The following is a 16,387-nucleotide window of genomic DNA, read 5'->3' on the forward strand; positions in this document are numbered from 1 at the left end:
AGGGGGAAAATATTAGAAACAAAATGTTACAGCCCATAAAAGTAGAATGGTTTGAAAAATCATGACATAGCCACACCATGGAATATTATGTGGCCATTAGAAGACAATGAATTATGATTCTGATCAAAGGCACACACCTTGGTTGCAGGTCGATGTGTCTCTATCACATCAATATTTCTCTCTGTTTCTCCCTCTCCCTTCCACTCTCTCTAAAAATCAATGGAAAAATATCCTCAGGTGAGGATTAACAACAACAACAACAACAGACAATGAATTTGAACTATGCCAGGTGACTTAGAAGAGTTTCCTTGAGGCAGAAAAGTATTGGTAATATAATCCCATTTTCAATGTTCCATGTATTGTGTGTGTATATGCAAAATGGCTAGGTGGGCCCCAGCTGGCGTGGCTCAGTGGTTGAGCATCAACCTATGAACCAGGAGGTCATGGTTCAATTCCTGGTCAGGGCACATGCCTGAGTTGTGGGCTTGATCCCCAGTAGGGGCATGCAGGAGGCAGCCGATCAATGATTTTCTCTCATCACTGATGTGGTAATAACCTTTTGTCTGCTGTTTGTAGCAAATATTTTTCTTACAGTTTCTCTTTAACTTTGCATATATTTTTCTCTATATATACCAAGTATTTTTCTCTTTATATAGTCCAATGTGCCCAGTTTTTCCATTGTCACTCGAGGATATTATTTATTTTTTAAAATATATATATTTTATTGATTTTTTACAGAGGGAAAGGGAGAGGGATAGAGAGTTAGAAACATCGATGAGAGAGAAACATCGATCAGCTGCCTCCTGCACATCTCCCACTGGGGATGTGCCCGCAACCCAGGTACATGCCCTTGACCTGAATCGAACCTGGGACTCTTCAGTCCGCAGGCCGACGCTCTATCCGCTGAGCCAAACCGGTTTCGGCAAGGATATTATTATTATTATTATTTTTTTTTAGAATATATTCCACTGATTTTCTACAGAGAGGAAGGGAGAGAGACAGAGAGCTAGAAACATCGATGAGAGAGAAACATCGACCAGCTGCCTCCTGCACATCTCCCACTGGGGATGTGCCCGCAACCCAGGTACTTGCCCCCGACCGGAATCGAACCCGGGACCTTTCAGTCCGCAGGCCGACGCTCTATCCGCTGAGCCAAACCGGTTTCGGCAAGGATATTATTTCTTAAAAAAAAAAATCTCGCCCTAACCGGTTTGGCTCAGTGGATAGTGCTTCGGCCTGCGGACTGAAAGGTCCCAGGTTCCATTCCGGTCAAGGGCATGTACCTTGGTTGCAGACACATCCCCAGTAGGAGGTGTGCAGGAGGCAGCTGATCGATGTTACTCTCTCATCGATGTTTCTAACTCTCTATCCCTCTCCCTTCCTCTCTCTCTAAAAAAAAAATCAATAAAAAAGTACATATTTTTAAAAAATCTCTAAATGTCCCTAGAACTATATATTAAATATTACCTTGTTACATTTTTTATGGGGCTGTTCTGCCATTGTGTGTTTATATCTGTTTGTGTGAGGTTTGTCTATATGTGTGTGTGTCACAAGTATGCTCTTATATCTGGTTCCCACGTCCTGCATTTGTTCACACATAGTTTTCCCAGTGTCAAATGAGAATTGAAGGAATAACAGATGTGCTGGACCCACTAGGATACATAAAGAAGGTACAGGAAGCCCTAACCGGTTTGGCTCAGTGGATAGAGTGTCGGCCTGCAGACTGAAAGGTCCCAGGTTCGATTCCGGTCAAGGGCATGTACCTTGGTTGCAGGCACATCCCCTGTAGGGAGTGTGCAGGAGGCACCTGATTGATGTTTCTATCTCTCTATCCCTCTCCCGTCCTCTCTGTAAAAAATCAATAAAACATATTTTTCAAAAAAGAAAGTACAGTAAGTGGAGTAGTTACTGCATTTTCTTAAGTTTCTACAGTGACCATGGTTGGTTTAATGAGGAAAAATTTTTTAAGGAAAGCAGTTCTGACCTGTCTCCTTAGAAGCGTGGATGTAGGCAGGACTCTGGGCCAGCTCCCTGGCCCACTTTGCTAAGTGACTGGGTGCCGGGGCAGGACGAACCTCCTTCCACCAGGTCCAGAGTCTGGCAAACGCGGGCTTCACCCCAAGCCTCCTAGATCCCCGAAGTCCCCCACACCCTTTTGGAGTCCCTGTGTACTGTTGTTCAAGTTGGGCTCCACGTGAGTCCTGTCCGCACCAGCAGAGGGCGCCATTCCCTAATTTTCTCTGGGGCTGCGCCCCGCCACCTGGTACCGCGCCCTCAGTTCTAGGTGAGTGAAGGACGAGGTCCCGCGCACCTAGATTTGTGTGGAGTCTCCCGAGGCGAGTCGCTCTGGGAAGGGGCCAGGCCTGGTCAGCTAGGGCAAGCCCATGACCCCCGACATAGTCCCGAGGGGCTGAAGCCTTTGACCTGCGTCTCCAAGTGGCTGCAGCCAAGGGCATGGTGGGTGGAGGTTCACAATCCGGCGTTTGGGACCCGATGGACGAAACGTCTCAGGCTGCCAGGGGTGAGATGACCTGAATGTCCCCCTCAGCCACACAAGGCGTCCAGCGAACGCGGCCCAGGGGCGCGCCCAGACCTGAACATGGCTGGACACCCAGCTCAGGCCTCTTCAGATCCCCACCTTTCCTTTGGTAGGAGGGCAGCACCTCCCCAAATCCCATCAGGACCCTGGCGCGCACCCCGAGGAACACATGAGCGCACGCAGGGTGAGGCTTTCTTTCAGGGACTTTACTCAAACACTGAAAGGTCGCAAGAAGAGGAGACCGGGGGGTCCCGCGATGACGCACCCCTCGTTTAGCGATAGCTGGAGGCCAGCGCCCAAGTCACGTGGCTCAGAAACTTGTCCAGCGAGGCCTGCATGGCGGGGCTGAAGTCTCCGGGGTAGTGCCGGGCGAGGGTGACCAGCAGGCAGTGGCCCAGCAGCTGCGGAGGATGGAGTCATCCCCACCGGGGTCCATCTTCCCCCCACCCCCTCCCTGTGAACTCCTCGCCCCACCCCCACCCCCCGCCTTGGCGAGAGGCCCAGCCCCCACCGCGCTTGCTCACCTTGAAGTTGACGGGGTTCACCTGCAGCTTGTGCGCGTGCAGGTCGCTCAGAGCCGACAGGGCGCGGGGCAGGTCGTCCAGGTGGTTCACGGCCAGGGTCAGCGCGTCAGCCACCTTCTGGCCGTGGGCTTTGACCTGGGCGGAGCCGGGCCTCAGGTCCAGGTGGGCGAAGTATGTCTTGGTGGAGGGGAAGGCCAGGAAGGTCCTTCGGAAGGAACGGCTAGTGAGGTGCGCCCCTGGAGGCGGGGCCGGAGGGGGAGGGCCGCGGGAGGGCGGGGATCCATCCCCGGGGCGAGCAGGAAGGCAGGGGAGCCCCGAGGGCGCTAGGGCTGCCCGCACCTCTCCAGGGCCTCCGTGGTGTAGACGCCCACGTTGGTATCCAGTTTTCTCCAGAGAGCGCGCACTGCAGCCTGGTCCGCCGCCGACAGCACCATGGTGCAGCCGCCGGTCCCGGGAGCGAGCTTCTGTGATGGCTGCGCCCGCGCCCAACGGCCGGCAGGTCCCCATGGCCTCTAGGGGGCGCCACGCTGCAGAGTCTGGTCCAGAGGGATCCTGAAGCGCCCCATCTCCATCTGCTCTGACCTGGGACCTTTCCAATCCCTCTGGACCCTGAGGCCCCCGTTTTTGTAGAGTTCACTGTATGGAAACTAATACTTAATACATATTATTATCAGGTAACACAAACTGAGCAGCGAGTTTAGCATTGCATATCAGCTTATTCTACCTTCCAAGCCTCCCTCAGTCTATTTTATCATTTATTGTATAAAATGAATATAATTTCTTCTTCCCAAGGTTGTTGTGAGAATTAAGTGGATAAGAAATGTTAAATCTTCATGTATATCAGGTATTCCTTTTGGGACAGTGAATATTTATTGAGTGTCTGGATGAATGGTAATAATAGCTATTACCTATGTGGCACCACTCTTTTTGTTGTGGTGGTGGTGGAGATGGTAGAATCCATATAACATAAAATTTGCCATCTTAGTCATTTTAAAGTATACGATTTGGTGTCCTTAATTACATTTACATTGTTGTACAACCATTACCATTATCCTGTTCCAGAACTTTTTCATCACCCCAAATAGAAACTCTGTATCCATTAGCAGTCATTCCATAACCTTCCTGCTCTACCCCTGCCAACTACCAACCTGTACTCTGTCCCTGTGATTCGCCTATTCCGGATATTTCATATCCATAGAGCCATGCAGTATATGGTCTTTTGTGTCTGGCTTTTTTCACTTAGCGCATTTTCAAGGTGTACCCACCTTGTGTTATGTATCTATACTCCTTTGCTTTTTTTTTATTGCTAAACAACATTTTGTTGTACCACATTTTGTTGGTCTATTGGTTGATGAATGTTTGGGTTGTTCCTTTATTTTTTCCTAATAATAAAATAAGGAAGACTGCCTCTTACTGAGAGCTCAGACTGTGTCACCAGCTGTGCTCAACGCGTCACAAACTGAGGCAGGGGACCTGCTGTCTCACTTTTCAACCACCACCCTACCAAGGACCACTCTTGAACCCAGGAAAGAAAGGGCACTGCTTTCAGTGGGAAGCTTGGACTGGACAGCAGCCAGGGCCAGACCCTCAAGCCCTCACTCTGAGGCTGCAGCATGAGGGGCCTGCAGTGGATGCCCAGCTGGGCCCCAACACTGGGCCTCCAGACCTGTGCTGGCTCCAGGACATCAGTAAATACAGAGTGAGCATCCTGGAGGTGGACCCAGGAGAAAAGGGCGCCTCCAGGAAATCGCCTGGCATCTGCTATTGCTCTGCTCAAATCCGGTTTCATCGAGATGTGCATGTGTTGGGAGGCACTGGGTGGAGAGAGGAGCACTCAGCTAGAAAGAGTGTGACCTGGGTGTCTTCCCCACTGTCTACCTCGGGGAGGAGCCACGGGAGAGCTTAGAGGCCCTGGGCTGGAGACCCACCAGTTCAGAATGTAACCGCTGCAGAACGTAAAAATGGAAAACGAATTGAGTCAACTCCTGTCGTATAGCAAAAGCTCCAGAATGAAATGCAGGAAACACTGCAGGGTGAGAGTGGAGGGTTGCTCAGTGGATCCCAGGAAGTGACAGCGGCACTACTTTCCATCCCCTCCTCTGCCCATTTCTCCCCTCCCCTCTTCCTCCCTCCCCTTCCCTCTCTTCGCCAGCTGCGGAGAGACCCTTGGTCCGAAGCAGGGAGAACCACCCTCACCCCTGGCACGTTCGGGGCACAGAGAACACAGGCCACACAGGCTGCAGTCCACTCAGACTTTATTCAGAGATCAGGATGTGCGGGTGGAGGAGCGCCAAGGGGCCCCGACCCAGGGCAGGCATGGCCGCGGCTCCAGCTTAACGGTACTTGGAGACCAGCACGGTGCTCACGGAGGCCATGAACTTGTCCAGGGAGGCGTGGATGGCAGGGGTGAACTCATTGGGGTGGTGGCAGGCCAGAGTCACCAGCAGGCAGTGGCTCAGGAGCTGTGAAGAGAGCGGTGTTAGGGGGCGTTAGGGCGAGGCCGCCCCGCGCCGCGCCACCTGCCGGACCCCACGGGAGCGCTCCGCCCAGATCCCTGCGGGCCCGGCGCCCGGCTCACCTTGAAGTTGACGGGGTCCACACGCAGCTTGTAGGCGTGCAGGTCGCTCAGGGCGGACAGGGCGCCGGGCAGGTCATCCATGTGGGCCACGGCGTTACCCAGGGCTTCGCCCACCTTCTTGCCGTGGCCTTTGACCTGGGCAGAGCCGTGGCTCAGGTCGAAGTGGGGGAAGTAGGTCTTGGTGGTGGGGAAGCTCAGGAACATCCTGCGAGGAGAGGAGGGTGAGAGGCGGGTGGGGCTGGGCGGTGGGTTGGGGGTGGGGGCGTGCAGGGCAGGGTCATGGGCCTGTGATTCGGGCGAAAGCACTGGCTGGTCTCTTGGGGCAGGTCCGCGCTCTGGACCCTGAGAGCCTGGGATGCGGGCGCCGAGGGGAGGCTGCAGGCGGTGGGCGGGGGGCGGGCGCCCGGGGTGGGGGTCGGGGTGGAGGCAGGCACAGGCGGTCCTCACCTCTCCAGGGCCTCTGCGCCATAGTCGCCAGCATGGGCGCCAACCTTGTCCCAGGCGGCCTTGATGTTGGTCTTGTCAGCGGGAGACAGCACCATGGTTGCTTCTTTCTGGATCTGTGCGAGGACCAGAAGGGGTACCGGCCCGGAGAGTGAGGAACTTTTATGCCCGGGGCGCAAGGGGCACGCCCGTCACGGCCGTGCTCATTGGCTGGATCCGAGCCGGCGATGCGCTGCTTGGCCAGCACGGCAGGGGGCGCCCTGCGCCCAATCTGCATCTGGCTAGAGCAGCGGGGGGCTTTGTTCCTAGTTTGCGGAGGCGCCCAGTGTCTTGGGACAGGATATTTCTCTCTCGCAGGATGCGCTGCTTCTGAACCGCTGCGTCCAGCTCCCCCGGAAGTAGTATCATGGCTCTCCAGCTGGTGGGGGACGGTTTGCAGAGGTGGGTGGATGCTGGCTCTTCCACTAAGTGAGTTCATGACACCCCTTGGGGTCTCTGAGCTTCCTTAGCCCCAGGTTGCTCTCACCTGAGGCCCCGTCCTGGACTTAGGCTTGGTACACGCTGGGTGTGTTTAACTTTGGCAGAATCGGGGCATGAATGTGCCATTGAGTGCGGGAAGGAAGAAAGGCCTGCCTAGTCCAGGACAGAAAGAGACAGGTCGTTGCTCACATGTTGTCAAGAATTCTCCCTGGAATCCTTCCTGCTTCCCTTCAGTCTTGATTCTTCCAGCCCCCAACCCCACCCCCCACCCCCCCCCACCCCCGCAAATAATCATTGTCATTGACCACCCGCCGAGGAGACACAATACTGAGGAGCAGGGTTCACATGGCTGGGGTGGGAGGCTCCCAGCTCCAGCTTCTCCCAGGGTGGTGGTCCTGAAGCCCTGTCTTAGGAACTCATCATGGTGGCCTCTCCTATTCAGGATCCCTGTGTGAATGTGTGAATGACTGTCTCTCTCCATGACTGACCAAAAGGTTCTGGGTCACCATGACAATACACCCAACTGTCCCCCAAATTGTGCCTGACACAAGACTCACTAGGTAAATAGTGGTTGAATTGATTAAGTTGCTGCTTAACAAGAGCTGAGCTTTCAGCCTAGCTAGGGACACAGACAGTCATCAGATCATCACACAAGTACCTACAGTCTCAAACCTGATTAAAGGGCCTAAGGAAGTATGAAGGGGTGGATGAGACATTGAAGGGTACTTAGGTTAGTCTGAGGGTCATGGTGGGCTTCCCTGAGGAAGTGAGACTGGAGGCTGAGTAAGTATTAGGTGGAGTAGGGTGGACGGGGAGCCGCCCTCTGTGGCTTTAGAATGGAGGTGGGTAGTGTGGGTGTGAAGAAGCTGGCCAGACTCTGCAGGATGGGGAAGGGAGGGACCTCTGGAGAAGCTATGAGAAGGGGCAGAAATTCCGGCTGGTGCAGTCCCCCTCCTGGTGACAATGGATGGCCGCTTGGTCTAGCTGGTGGGAGGGAGTTCCTGATGAGGTTAAACATCAGAACTGGGTGAAGAGAAAGGGAGTGAGGAAACACGGATATGCCCTTTCTTGGGAGCCTGGAGGAAGACTTAGCTTTGGGGAGTGGGTTGGATGGGTTTCCTCCAGTCCACCCCTGTGCCTCCATCCCTCCCCTCGAACCTTCACTCAAGACTTGCCCAGTGTGACCAAAACAGATCCAGAGACAGAGAAGCATGGATCAGACTGTGAAACCTCAGAGGGAAGGTAGTGGAGGGTGGGGGTAAGAGGGAGAGATCAACCAAAGGACTTAAATGCAAGCATATAGGCCTAAGCAATGGACGCAGACAACAGGGGGCTGAGGGCATGAGTGGGGGGATGGGAGGTCATGTGGGGATAAGGACACACATGTAATAACTTCATCAATAATGAAATTAAAAAAAAAATAAAACAATAAAATAAAAATAAAAAGACTTGCCCAGTGTGTCCAGGAGGAAGTGATGGTTAAGCTGACTTGGACAAAGAAGAAAGCCGCTTAGACAAGCCTCAGCAGCACTCCTTTGGGCTCTGCCCTCTGTGTCTGCTCTTATCATTTTGTTCCTCCTGGACCCTTTCCCCACTTCATTCCATTTTCCCTTCCTACTACTCTTCGCTCTTTTTCTGATTCTGTCCACAGCCTCAGCCCCATCCTGCCTCTGAAAACAAAAGGGATAAGACCCTGGGGGCTCAGAAGCACCCAATGCCATTCCTCAGCCGGCCTGCGACCAGCCCTCCTTCTGCATCTGGCTCCAGTCCTCCGCCCCCTGAGCCCTTTAAGGCAAGACTCAGAGAACATTTTTCAGTCTATAGCTCACCCTTCTCATATGGGGAGAGCTCCCACATGTAAATAAGGAAAAATGGTTAAGAGAACAATTGACAAAGGAAATTAACGAAAATGTAGAAACAACCAATACTTTGCTGAAAATGACACAATGGAATGAACTAGCCAGAAGCGATGTAGAGAAGACAAGATGGAGTGAGAAGAGCAGGTTGCAGACAAATATCTATGTTAGGATGATATTTTTGATAAAAAAAAAAAGTGTAGTTGTAAATGGAGCTGTGTTCCCTCAGCACAGGATAGGAGCCAGTGGGCTTGGTCCCAAACTCTTCACTTGGACTCCTGCAGCAGGAGGGGGTGGGGGGCGGCAGGGCAGAGGGACATCTCTCATTTGAGTAACACAAAAAGGCTGTGTGTGTGTGTGTGTGTGTGTGTGTGTGATAACATAAGTGGATTTTAACTCATATCTTAATTGTTTTTTCCTTTTTAAATAAAAGTGAGTGGGGCCCTAGCCGGTTTGGCTCAGTGGATAGAACCTCAGCCTGTGGACTCAGGGGTCCCCGTTTGGATTCTGGTCAAGGGCACATGCCTGGGTTGCAGGGTTGATCCCCAGTAGGGGGCGTGTGGGAGGCAGCTGATCAATGATTCTCTCTCATCATTAATGTTTCTCTCTCTTCCTCTCCCTTCCTCTCTGAAATCAATATAAATATAATTAAAAAACAAAAAATTAAAAATGAGTTGGTCTGTGAGGCCCAGGAAACGTGTATGGTGGAAGGGGGAAGCAAACTCCTCAGCTATTCAGAGCCCCATGTCCCCCCAAAAAGTGGAGAGCAAGGGGTCTGTGACTCTCCCCAAACTTTCATCCAGCATTGTGTGCTGCCCTAGAGACTGGGGCTGGGCTGGGCACTGGGCTGAGAAGGTGTCCCTCAGGAGGCTGCAGAGGCAGGTGGGTGTGGAGTCCAGGACTTCAGCACTCACTGGGGACAGGGGACTACCTAACCACAGTATTGCTCACAGTCCCATAGATCAGCTGGGGGACCCCAGGAGCCTCCAGCTACAGAATGGGGACCCTGGGTGGGGGGCGATGAGCTGGGGAACACAGGGCTGGGAACACTGAGCTATTAATGCGCCTCTTGAAGTGCAGAACAAGGAAGCAAGGCGCTCTGCTAGAGTGCTCCCCCCAGTGCACTCTGAGTGCTGCAGGCAACGCGTGCCCTCTCTGCTGCCCAGACCCTTCTGCCACCTGGCTGCAGAGGGTTTTGTGACCCAGGAGGGTGCTTGGGACTTTGACCCCCATTCCAACCCACCTTCCCTCTGGCGGGGAGGAGGTGGGAGTCCCATAGAAGTGGTCTAGCACCTGCTTTTGCACCAGGCGAGGCATTTTTGGGGAGTGTGATGGTTTTGCTTTGCTGTATTTTGATCTCCACAGTCTGTTTAACAGCGACAGGCAGAGACACTTCAAAGTGGGGGCAGTTCTCACACTCCCCACCTCTGCCCCAGGGGGGACCCTTGGAAGTCTGGCACCTCCTAGGACCAAAGCATGGCTGGGCACATTCCTGGAAGTGCCAACCTTAGATCCCTCCCCTCCTCCTCCCTCCCCTTCCCTCTCTTCGCCAGCTGCGGAGAGGCCTGTGGTCCGAAGCAGGGAGAACCACCCTCACCCCTGGCACGTTCGGGGCACAGAGAACAGAGGCCACACAGGCTGCAGTCCACTCAGACTTTATTCAAAGATCAGGATGTGCGGGTGGAGGAGCACCAAGGGGCCCCGACCCAGGGCAGGCATGGCCGAGGCTCCAGCTTAACGGTACTTGGAGACCAGCACGGTGCTCACGGAGGCCATGAACTTGTCCAGGGAGGCGTGGATGGCAGGGGTGAACTCATTGGGGTGGTGGCAGGCCAGAGTCACCAGCAGGCAGTGGCTCAGGAGCTGTGAAGAGAGCGGTGTTAGGGGGCGTTAGGGCGAGGCCGCCCCGCGCCGCGCCACCTGCCGGACCCCACGGGAGCGCTCCGCCCAGATCCCTGCGGGCCCGGCGCCCGGCTCACCTTGAAGTTGACGGGGTCCACACGCAGCTTGTAGGCGTGCAGGTCGCTCAGGGCGGACAGGGCGCCGGGCAGGTCATCCATGTGGGCCACGGCGTTACCCAGGGCTTCGCCCACCTTCTTGCCGTGGCCTTTGACCTGGGCAGAGCCGTGGCTCAGGTCGAAGTGGGGGAAGTAGGTCTTGGTGGTGGGGAAGCTCAGGAACATCCTGCGAGGAGAGGAGGGTGAGAGGCGGGTGGGGGTGTGGGGTGTGGGGTAGGGTGGCGGGTGCAGGGCAGGGTCATGGGCCTGGGGTTCTGGCGAAAGCACTGGCTGGCCTCTTGGGGCAGGTCCGCGCTCTGGACCCCGAGAGCCTGGGATGCGGGCGCCGAGGGGAGGCTGCAGGCGGTGGGCGCGGGGCGGGCGCCCGGGGTGGGGGTCGGGGTGGAGGCAGGCACAGGCGGTCCTCACCTCTCCAGGGCCTCTGCGCCATAGTCACCAGCATGGCCGCCAACCTTGTCCCAGGCGGCCTTGACGTTGGTCTTGTCAGCGGGAGACAGCACCATGGTTGCTTCTTTCTGGGTCTGTGCGAGGACCAGAAGGGGTACCGGCCCGGAGAGTGAGGAACTTTTATGCCCCGGGGCGCAAGGGGCACGCCCGTCACGGCCGTGCTCATTGGCTGACGCGATCACAGGAGGTGGGGCCGAGGGCACGGTCTGGAGAGAGGCAGCGGGCGGGGCTTCCAAGTCCCCTTCGCCCTCTGCGTCCCCCGCTGGCCGAGTTGCAGCTCTCCAGGGTCCCTCTACTGCCGCGCCAGAGCTCCGGTTCCCACACGGGTTCCGGAGCCGCCCACCTCCTCGTGCACCCGCGTGTGGCCGGGCGAGCCTCCAGGTGCCTGTCTGCCTGTCCTGGAGGGGAGTCCAATTTTTCTGAATTGAAACATACTATCTTCGCACCAGTACCAACAGCTTGGGGTGGGGAACCTATTTCGGATATTTATAACATCAGTGGCGGGCCATCAAAATTATCACATTAAAAATTAGTCTGGCCCTCGCTGGTTTGGCTCAGTGGACAGAGCGTCGGCCTGCAGACTGAAGAGTCCCAAGTTTGATTCCAGTCAAGGGCACATGCCTGAGTTGCAGGCTGGATCCCCAGTGTGGGATGTGCAGGAGGCAGAGGATCAGTGATTTTCATCACTGATGTTTCTATCTCTCCCTCTCCCTTCCTCTCTAAAGTTAATAAACATATATTTAAAAAATTGGTCTGGTATATTTGGTCAAACATTTAATGAACTCGCCTCCAATGCCTTGGCAGGGCCAGACCAAATGATTATATGGCTTGTAGGCTGGAGGTTCCCCACCCCAACAATAAAGGATAATATAGGGTGAATCCTCCACACCCTCCTGCTCCCAGTGGTGTGGGCAGGCCTCCTGGTCAGCACGGGAACTCGGTTGAGCCATTGTCAGGGCTAGTGTCCAGCATCCCTCTCAGACTTGGGCGCCCACCCAGTCCCATCCCCACCCTCAGTACAGATCCTGCCGGTCTCATTCAGAGTCTGCAGAGCACCAGAGTCCGCTCCTGGCTTCTAGTCCCTTGTCCGCAAAGGTTATGGTTGGGGCGCTAAGGTTTCTGCCCCAATCAGCAGGAATAGAGATTGGGGTGAGGGGTTGGGAGGTGGCCTTGTCCAGAAAACCCACAGAGCCTGAGACGCTGGGGCTGGGATGTGGGGTGGAGGTTGGGCTGCCATGGTCCTGCCAGACACCGACCTTGTATTATGTATGACCTGGTTGGAAACCTGCTCTGTCTGCCAGGTTGTGGCGGATAGGAGTTCCTCCGAACTCTCATCCCTAACCCAGGGCATTCAGAGAAAGGGGCTAGCCTGGCCCAGGGCGAGGGCTGCTGCCGATGGCGCATGGTGGTGGTGGGAATGTGGAAGGAAGCGGAAAGGAACAGAGAGGAGGGTCTAAGAGCCCTGGGCCCCGAATTGTTTGACCTCAGACCAGGAACTTGGCCCCTGTGCCTGGTGCCTACATCTTTCTGCAAAGGAGGCTGAGATTCATGCTGGCAGTTCCCAGTGCGAAGTGGGGGTGCAGGGGGAATAAATGGATGAATGAATGCGATGTGCTTTGCGAACCGTATGATTCGGCTCCGGTGTCAGATGCACGGATGCGCGCTGACAGTGGTTCTCAACCTTCTGGCCCTTTAAATACAGTTCCTCATGTTGTGACCCAACCATAAAATTATTTTCGTTGCTACTTCATAACTGTAATGTTGCTACTGTTATGAATTGTAATGTAAATATCTGATCTGCAGGATGGTCTTAGGCGACCCCTGTGAAAGGGTCGTTCGACCACCAAAGGGATCGCGACCCACAGGTTGAGAACCGTTGCATAGAGGCCCCCCCCATTCCAGCACCCACTCTGCCCCCCCCCCCCAGTCACTGGAGGGCAACTCTTTTGTTCACGCCTTCGAATGAATATCCTGTTCAGACCGGGGATTGTCAGTCCGAGACCTGACCGTCCTCATTCCAAGTCTGGAGAGCTCCCAGGGTCGCTCCCGGGCGTTCCCTGGTCAGCAAAGCTTCGGGTAGTTCCTTAAGACTCCAGGAGGCTCCCCGCGGACCCGAGCCTCTCTGCCCAGCGCCAAACGTCGGCCCAAAGACCCAAAGACTACACGTGCGCACGGTCTCGCCTTTTGAGGCCTGTTTATTGACAAGTGGGACACAGGGCTCAGCGGTACTTCTCCGTTAGCACGATGGCCACGCCCGTCAAGAACTTATCCCACGCCGCCTGCATCTCCACCGTGAACTCGTCCTGTAGGTGGGAGGCCAGCACCACCTGGAAACACTGGATCAGCAGCTGCGGGAGAAGGGGGGGGGCGGGTGAAAGGGTGCCACCCCCCCAGTTCCTTCAGGAACCCCCCAATCCTCAGCTTCACGCGAACCCCCCTGCGGCCCGGGCTGCCTCACTGGGAAGTTGGCGGGGTCCACGCGGAGCACGTGCGCGTGCAGGTCAGCGAGCGGGCTCAGGACCGCGCGCAGGTTGTCCAAGTGCTGCACCGCCACGCCCACCGCCTCCAGCATTTGTCGTCCGTGGCTCAGCAGTTGCACCTCGTCGGGGAAGGCGCCCAGGTGCGAGAAGTAGAGCTTGGTGCTGGGGTACACGGTGAAGAGCCTGCGGGAGCAGGTCAGTGGGAGAGCGGGCAGCGTGGGATCCTGCAGCTCCTGCACCGCCCAGACCCCTGGAGACCCCGCCCCCCCGTCTCTCCTTCGCGCCCCCCTCCCGCGCGCCCGTCTTAGGCCTGACACCCCTGACTCCACCTCCCTGCGTCCTGGAGACTCCCCCCCACCCCCCACCTGAGTAGCAGCTCCGCCCCGAACGGCGCTTCGTGTCCTGCGATCAGGTCCCAGACCTGCGCGATGTGGGCGCGCTCCTGAGCGCTGAGCATGGTGCGGGCGAGGCGCGCTCTGGGGGCACCGGCCGCCGCCCGGGCTCCTTATAGCAGCACCGCCCTCCTCCACCGCAGGGCGCCCCGCCCGCTGTTGTGCGCCCCAGAGCCGCGGGCAGGCGGGCACCCTCGGCCTGCGCCCGGAGCCGCCTGCAGCCCAGAGCCTCGGGCCGCGGCCTCGGCGGTCCCAGGGTGACTGGCGCTGGCGTCGCTGAGCGCGGGGGCCTTGGCTGCAACGCAGACTTTAGCCGGACCTGCAGTGCCTTCCCTGCGGGCCAAGTTCCGGCTGCGAGCGCCAGAAGGGAGTCCGCGGAGGGATCAGGAGAAAGAGCGCGGGGCAGGGAACCCCCTTTTCCCCGAGGGGCCAGGAAGGGAGCCGCATCAGGGGTGCCGGCAGGCAGCGGGGGAGGTAGGACAGGTTTTGAAGAAAAGTCCCCCGAGTCCTCCCACACAACCCACACGCCGGCGGAGGGAAGCCTCATCTTTGCGCGATTGGTAAAGACCAGAGCAAACAGCGGGGGCGTGCCCGCGGCTGCGGGGCTCTCTCCCGCCTGCTCCCCGGGGGCCCGTAGGCTCAGGGGCCGCCCCCAAACGCGCGGAGAGTGGCCGCCAGCCCCGGAGTGAACTACCCTCACTTTGTTTCCTCCTCCCCCCTGCACTGAGGACGCAGGAGCAGCTCATTCCATCCTCAGCGGTTTATTGGGGAATTAGGGGAGGAGCAGTGGGCGGGCTCAGAGGTCCAGCAGAGGTCGCAGCCTGTCCTCTGGGGCTGCGCTCAGCGGTATTTCTCGGTCAGGACGCTGGACACAACGGACAGGAACTTGTTCCAGGCGGCGTGGGCGTCGGCCGTGAAGTCCGCGGGGAAGTGCGAGGCCACGGTGACCAGCAGACAGCGGGACAGGAGCTGGGGGCGGGAGGGCTGCTCAGCGCGCGGCTGGAGGGCGCCTGGGGTTCTTCGGGTGGGGGAACGGAGCCCGTGTCTTGGAGACCTTTCCCTCCTCGAACTCCGACCCAGCCTCTGTCCTGACCAGCCAGGACCCCACCCCCGCGCTCACCTTGAAGTTGACAGGGTCCACGCGCAGAATGTAGGCGTGCAGCTCGCTCAGCTTGGACAGGGCGCTGGCGATGTCGTCAATGTGCTTGACCGCGTCGCCCACTGCGGCTACCACCTTGGAGCCGTGGGAGCGCAGGTGCGCAGAGCCGGGGTGCAGGGGTGCAGGTCGAAGTGTGGGAAGTAGGTCTTGGTCTGGGGGTAGCTGGAGAAGAGCCTGTGGATGGGGTCGGGACGTGAGCTCAGGAAGAGGGCCTGCCACCTCTCCACCATCCCTCCCCTCTTCTCTGAGCTGGAAGAATCCAAGTTTCACCCTGCCACAGGCCTTGCAAGCCTGGCAGGTCCCACTTCTCCCCCAGCCTGAAGTCTCCCACCCAAGCTCCACTCTCCTTAGCTTGAGGCCCCGCATACCCTCCCACTACCCCACCTTGCCTGTTCCCACCACAGCAGCTCCTGCCTGGTCTCCTAGCTCCCAGCTGGGTCTGCACTGCCAGCCCTTCCACTCCCCTTGCCGTGGCATCCAGCCCCTTTCACCTCCTGTGACCAGAGGGGCCTCCTTCCGTCCCTTGCCAGGCTTCCTGCTTCACCTTCTGCCAGAAATAATGCTCTCTCCAGCAGCACCCCGGAAGGCTCTTCAGAGAAACCTCCTCTGACCATGGTTTCCTCAGGGTCAGAGACCCCAATATCAGTGCTGGCCTCAGAAGACACTTCATGCTCCTCCAGGTGCCTGTCCTGCACAGGCCCCAGTGAGCCTGGGTCAGATGTCTGTGCAATTCATCTTCCCCAACTCACTGACCCTCCGCAGACAACCCCTGAACTCACTGACCCCTCCGCACTGTCCCCTGTCTTCACTGACCTTCAAAACATTTGTTTGCAATGATATGATATGTTTTTTAAATTAAAGACGTTTTAAATCATATGCTTTTTCATGGGTTTTATATTTGCATCTCGTAGATAGCTTAGTTTCAAAATGATGAAATCTAAGTTGGCGCCATTGGGATGTTGGGAATATGCGAGGGAACTGAGCAAATAGGGAGGTGCTTTGAGAACAATGGGAGCCAGGTTTCTCGCTATCGCAGAAGGGAGGCATGAACACGGAAAGGGAGAAGACAAGGACAAGCCATGTGATATTGGACTGTAATTAGAGATACTGGTATGAGGTCATGGTTTCTAATATACTTAGCATACACAGAATAGATACATGTGTGTATATTTACTTATGTGTATGTGTGTGTAAAAATACATCTCTTAGTTCTGTCCACTGAGACGACTCGCAGGAATAACATTCCGATAGCAATGAACACACCCCGCTCCCAGCTCTTGCTTTGCAAACATCATTCTCCACTAGGAGGAAACAGAACTATGTGGAGAAATGGCTAATTTCAGGCGGGTGCAGGGAAAGTACAAGAGGGGACTAGAACTTCTTTTTTTAAAAAAATATATTTTATTGATTTTTTACAGAGAGGAAGGGAGAGGGATACAGAGTCAGAAACATCGATGAGAGAGAAACATC

The 16,387-nt window shown here is 56.2% G+C and overlaps 4 protein-coding genes and 1 pseudogene across 4 annotated transcripts; all 5 read right to left on the bottom strand.

Moving 5' to 3' along the window:
• Nucleotides 1–2,724: 2,724 nt before the first annotated feature.
• HBQ1 (hemoglobin subunit theta 1) lies at nucleotides 2,725–3,671 on the bottom strand. Its single transcript, XM_070411634.1, has 3 exons — nucleotides 3,403–3,671; nucleotides 3,064–3,268; nucleotides 2,725–2,940 (listed from the first exon to the last, which is right to left on the bottom strand). The coding sequence occupies exons 1-3, from the start codon at nucleotides 3,495–3,497 to the stop codon at nucleotides 2,812–2,814; spliced, it is 429 nt and encodes a 142-aa protein (XP_070267735.1). The 5' UTR covers nucleotides 3,498–3,671; the 3' UTR covers nucleotides 2,725–2,811.
• Nucleotides 3,672–5,301: 1,630 nt separating this feature from the next.
• LOC139009243 (hemoglobin subunit alpha) lies at nucleotides 5,302–6,227 on the bottom strand. Its single transcript, XM_070413400.1, has 3 exons — nucleotides 6,089–6,227; nucleotides 5,642–5,846; nucleotides 5,302–5,525 (listed from the first exon to the last, which is right to left on the bottom strand). The coding sequence occupies exons 1-3, from the start codon at nucleotides 6,181–6,183 to the stop codon at nucleotides 5,397–5,399; spliced, it is 429 nt and encodes a 142-aa protein (XP_070269501.1). The 5' UTR covers nucleotides 6,184–6,227; the 3' UTR covers nucleotides 5,302–5,396.
• A 3,833-nt stretch (nucleotides 6,228–10,060) lies between these two features.
• LOC139009244 (hemoglobin subunit alpha) lies at nucleotides 10,061–10,990 on the bottom strand. Its single transcript, XM_070413401.1, has 3 exons — nucleotides 10,848–10,990; nucleotides 10,401–10,605; nucleotides 10,061–10,284 (listed from the first exon to the last, which is right to left on the bottom strand). The coding sequence occupies exons 1-3, from the start codon at nucleotides 10,940–10,942 to the stop codon at nucleotides 10,156–10,158; spliced, it is 429 nt and encodes a 142-aa protein (XP_070269502.1). The 5' UTR covers nucleotides 10,943–10,990; the 3' UTR covers nucleotides 10,061–10,155.
• A 2,066-nt stretch (nucleotides 10,991–13,056) lies between these two features.
• HBM (hemoglobin subunit mu) lies at nucleotides 13,057–13,851 on the bottom strand. Its single transcript, XM_070413402.1, has 3 exons — nucleotides 13,732–13,851; nucleotides 13,345–13,549; nucleotides 13,057–13,234 (listed from the first exon to the last, which is right to left on the bottom strand). Exons 1-3 carry the CDS (start codon nucleotides 13,821–13,823, stop codon nucleotides 13,106–13,108), a joined length of 426 nt encoding a protein of 141 aa, XP_070269503.1. The 5' UTR covers nucleotides 13,824–13,851; the 3' UTR covers nucleotides 13,057–13,105.
• A 649-nt stretch (nucleotides 13,852–14,500) lies between these two features.
• LOC139009246 (hemoglobin subunit zeta-like) lies at nucleotides 14,501–15,221 on the bottom strand (annotated as a pseudogene).
• Nucleotides 15,222–16,387: the final 1,166 nt, after the last annotated feature.

This window comes from Myotis yumanensis, unplaced genomic scaffold (assembly GCF_028538775.1).
Source record: "Myotis yumanensis isolate MYYU_CA2020_CCGP unplaced genomic scaffold, mMyoYum1.0.hap1 SCAF_4, whole genome shotgun sequence".
NCBI classification, from domain to species: Eukaryota; Metazoa; Chordata; class Mammalia; order Chiroptera; family Vespertilionidae; genus Myotis; species Myotis yumanensis.